This window comes from Neltuma alba, unplaced genomic scaffold (genome assembly GCF_004799145.2).
Source record: "Neltuma alba isolate B1F8T4 unplaced genomic scaffold, ASM479914v2 tig00011289_pilon, whole genome shotgun sequence".
NCBI classification, from domain to species: Eukaryota; Viridiplantae; Streptophyta; class Magnoliopsida; order Fabales; family Fabaceae; genus Neltuma; species Neltuma alba.
Window position 1 is genome coordinate 372,087 of NW_021635998.1, and position 2,461 is coordinate 374,547.

A 2,461-nucleotide genomic window follows, 5' to 3' on the forward strand; every position below is an offset into this window, starting at 1 on the left:
TTTCTATTCCTCCATTGCTGTTTCTTAGTCGATATATGCGAAGGAAGACTAGAAGAGATCTCTGATTTTTTTCCCTTGTTTGGGCGAGTGTCTTTTTTTTTTAAGCTCAGGCCACTGCAAAACTGGACCCAGTGGAGGGGAATACAAGAAGATGATTGGTGGAGAGGTGAGAAACGACGTAATTTTGCGTTAGTGGAGGGAAATGGAGAGAATGCCTAAGTGGAGAGGTTCCGCGCCGCCATGATTTCCAGATTAATTCCAAGTTCCTCAAATTTCCTTTTTTTGTATTATTCTGTGTATTCATTTCAGCGCAATTCAGATGCTCTTCGTAAGGGAAATATGAGAAAGAGAAATAAATTAAAGTATGTACTATTCTCACTCTTTCATGTTACTTTTTCTTAATTAGCTCCATGAGTTAATCTGATTATCGATCCCAATGCGAGCGAACTTGAAATATTCCAATAAAAATGAAAGGTTGTAGGATTGCAAACGAAAAAGAAAAAGCTAGCAGAAATTAACGTGACATAAAACATGATGATATCTCGTACGAAGAATCACATGCACAATAAAAGTTAAAACAAAAAAAGAGATCGAACAACGAAGTGACACACACACACACACTCTATATAATATGCAGGAGAATATTTTATATATATATATGTATATATGATCTAATTTGAATCCGCCGTACAAGCATACGTGTTTGTTTTCGTATGGCATGGATCGATTCGCTACTGTTGATTAGTCCTTTCAACAAATCATATGTCTAAAAGAAAAAAATTTAAAAAAAAACGATTGGTTTTTAAATATCTAAACCGAACATTCTCTCAAGCTCATCTCCACCTCAAACGTCATATCTTCTTCTTCTTCTTCTTCAGTCTTCCCTAAAGCTCCAAAAACCCTACCCCTCTTTCTCAAAACCCCTATATAAGCCTCTTCCGCTTACTTCACCCCTCATCTCCATAACACCCCACAAAACCCTAACAAGAACCTAAGTGCACTTTCTTCTCTTACTTCCCGCTTCAACATAATTTCAGCTCGATCCGAAGGCAACTTCTGATCAATCTGCATTATATTGTTGCCCCTTCTTCAACCTACCTATCAGATTATATATTTGGAAGCTGAAAGGCAGAAATGGAGAGTGTGAGGAACATGGCGTCAGAGAGACCAGTGGTGATCTTCAGTAAGAGCTCATGCTGCATGTGTCACACTATCAGGACCCTCTTTGCTGAGTTCGGAGTGAACCCTGCAGTTCATGAGCTGGACCAGATCCCAGCAGGGAGGGAGGTTGAGCAAGCCCTTTTGAGACTAGGGTGCAGCCCGGCCGTGCCGGCTGTGTTCATCGGCGGAGAGCTTGTTGGTGGGACCAATGAAGTAATGAGCCTTCACCTTAACCGATCCTTGATCCCAATGCTCAAGCGAGCAGGTGCTATTTGGGTTTGAAATATATCATGCAATAACCAATGCATATGCAATATGCGAGGACTATACTTATATAGAGCTTGTCTTATATATAAGGTAATAATTATAATAATTAAGGCTAACTTGACTGCGAGCCTTTTTTTGGCATTGTAATACGAAGTGTGGGTTCAGATATTTTGAGATTTCAAGCTAAAAATAATAGGTTATATAATATATATATATATATGGTTCATCAGCATTTTCGCAAGCCACTTCAGATTAATTTGATGATAATTACCCTCTAACCTCATAAAGAGAAGAGATCTAAGGGGGAAGCAAGTGTCTTTAGATAACTAACAAGAAATTAAGGGAAGGCGAAAACTGGAATTCATTCTAATTACTAATTAATATTATCTATATCCTTTTTGTTTTAATATGCATTACAACGACTCCTCGCTTTTTCTTTCCTTTTTAACTTTCATGACATAAAGCATAATATTCGCATATTTTGTATATTTTTGTGCGTTCAGTCGTAGTCATATGCATGCACCCTTGCTAGTTCTTTTCATTGGAAGACTACACAATTTGGGAACATATTATAGTGGGCATCTAATCCTTTATTCAACGTTTACGTGCCACAAACACGCTGATGAAATATAGCGATGTGCATGTGAAGAAGTGTTTCACCTAGGGGAAAATTATTCACCAGCAGAATAAGAAATTGAATGTGATATGAGGAAAATATTTCTATATTAGTTGTAAAATTTGATTAAACATATAATACTTTAGGTTCAAATATTTTATGAATAAGTTTAAATTGCGTGAAAGATTACAATTCTCATATCCCAAACATCGCATGAGAGTTTTCTTGTGCTACCTTTACGAGGCACTATAAAAAAGAAAAAAAAACCACTCGCTTCATCATATATATACATACATACATATATAAATATATATATCATTATCAACAACATACCAACATATATACTCCCTCCAATCCTAAATGTAATACATATTTTATAATGTAAATTGTACTATAAAATGAGTCTTATATTTAGGA

General features: G+C 36.2%; 1 protein-coding gene across 1 annotated transcript; it reads left to right on the top strand.

Moving 5' to 3' along the window:
• The first annotated feature begins 910 nt into the window (after window positions 1-910).
• On the top strand, window positions 911-1,605 carry LOC114711459 (monothiol glutaredoxin-S2-like). The gene has a single exon (XM_028895870.1). It carries the CDS (start codon window positions 1,135-1,137, stop codon window positions 1,441-1,443), a length of 309 nt encoding a protein of 102 aa, XP_028751703.1. The 5' UTR covers window positions 911-1,134; the 3' UTR covers window positions 1,444-1,605.
• The last annotated feature ends 856 nt before the right edge of the window (window positions 1,606-2,461 follow it).

Bases quoted from the DNA above. Each gene is read 5' to 3' on its own strand.
- LOC114711459 (XM_028895870.1), top strand. From the start codon at position 1,135: ATGGAGAGTGTGAGGAACATGGCGTCAGAGAGACCAGTGGTGATCTTC.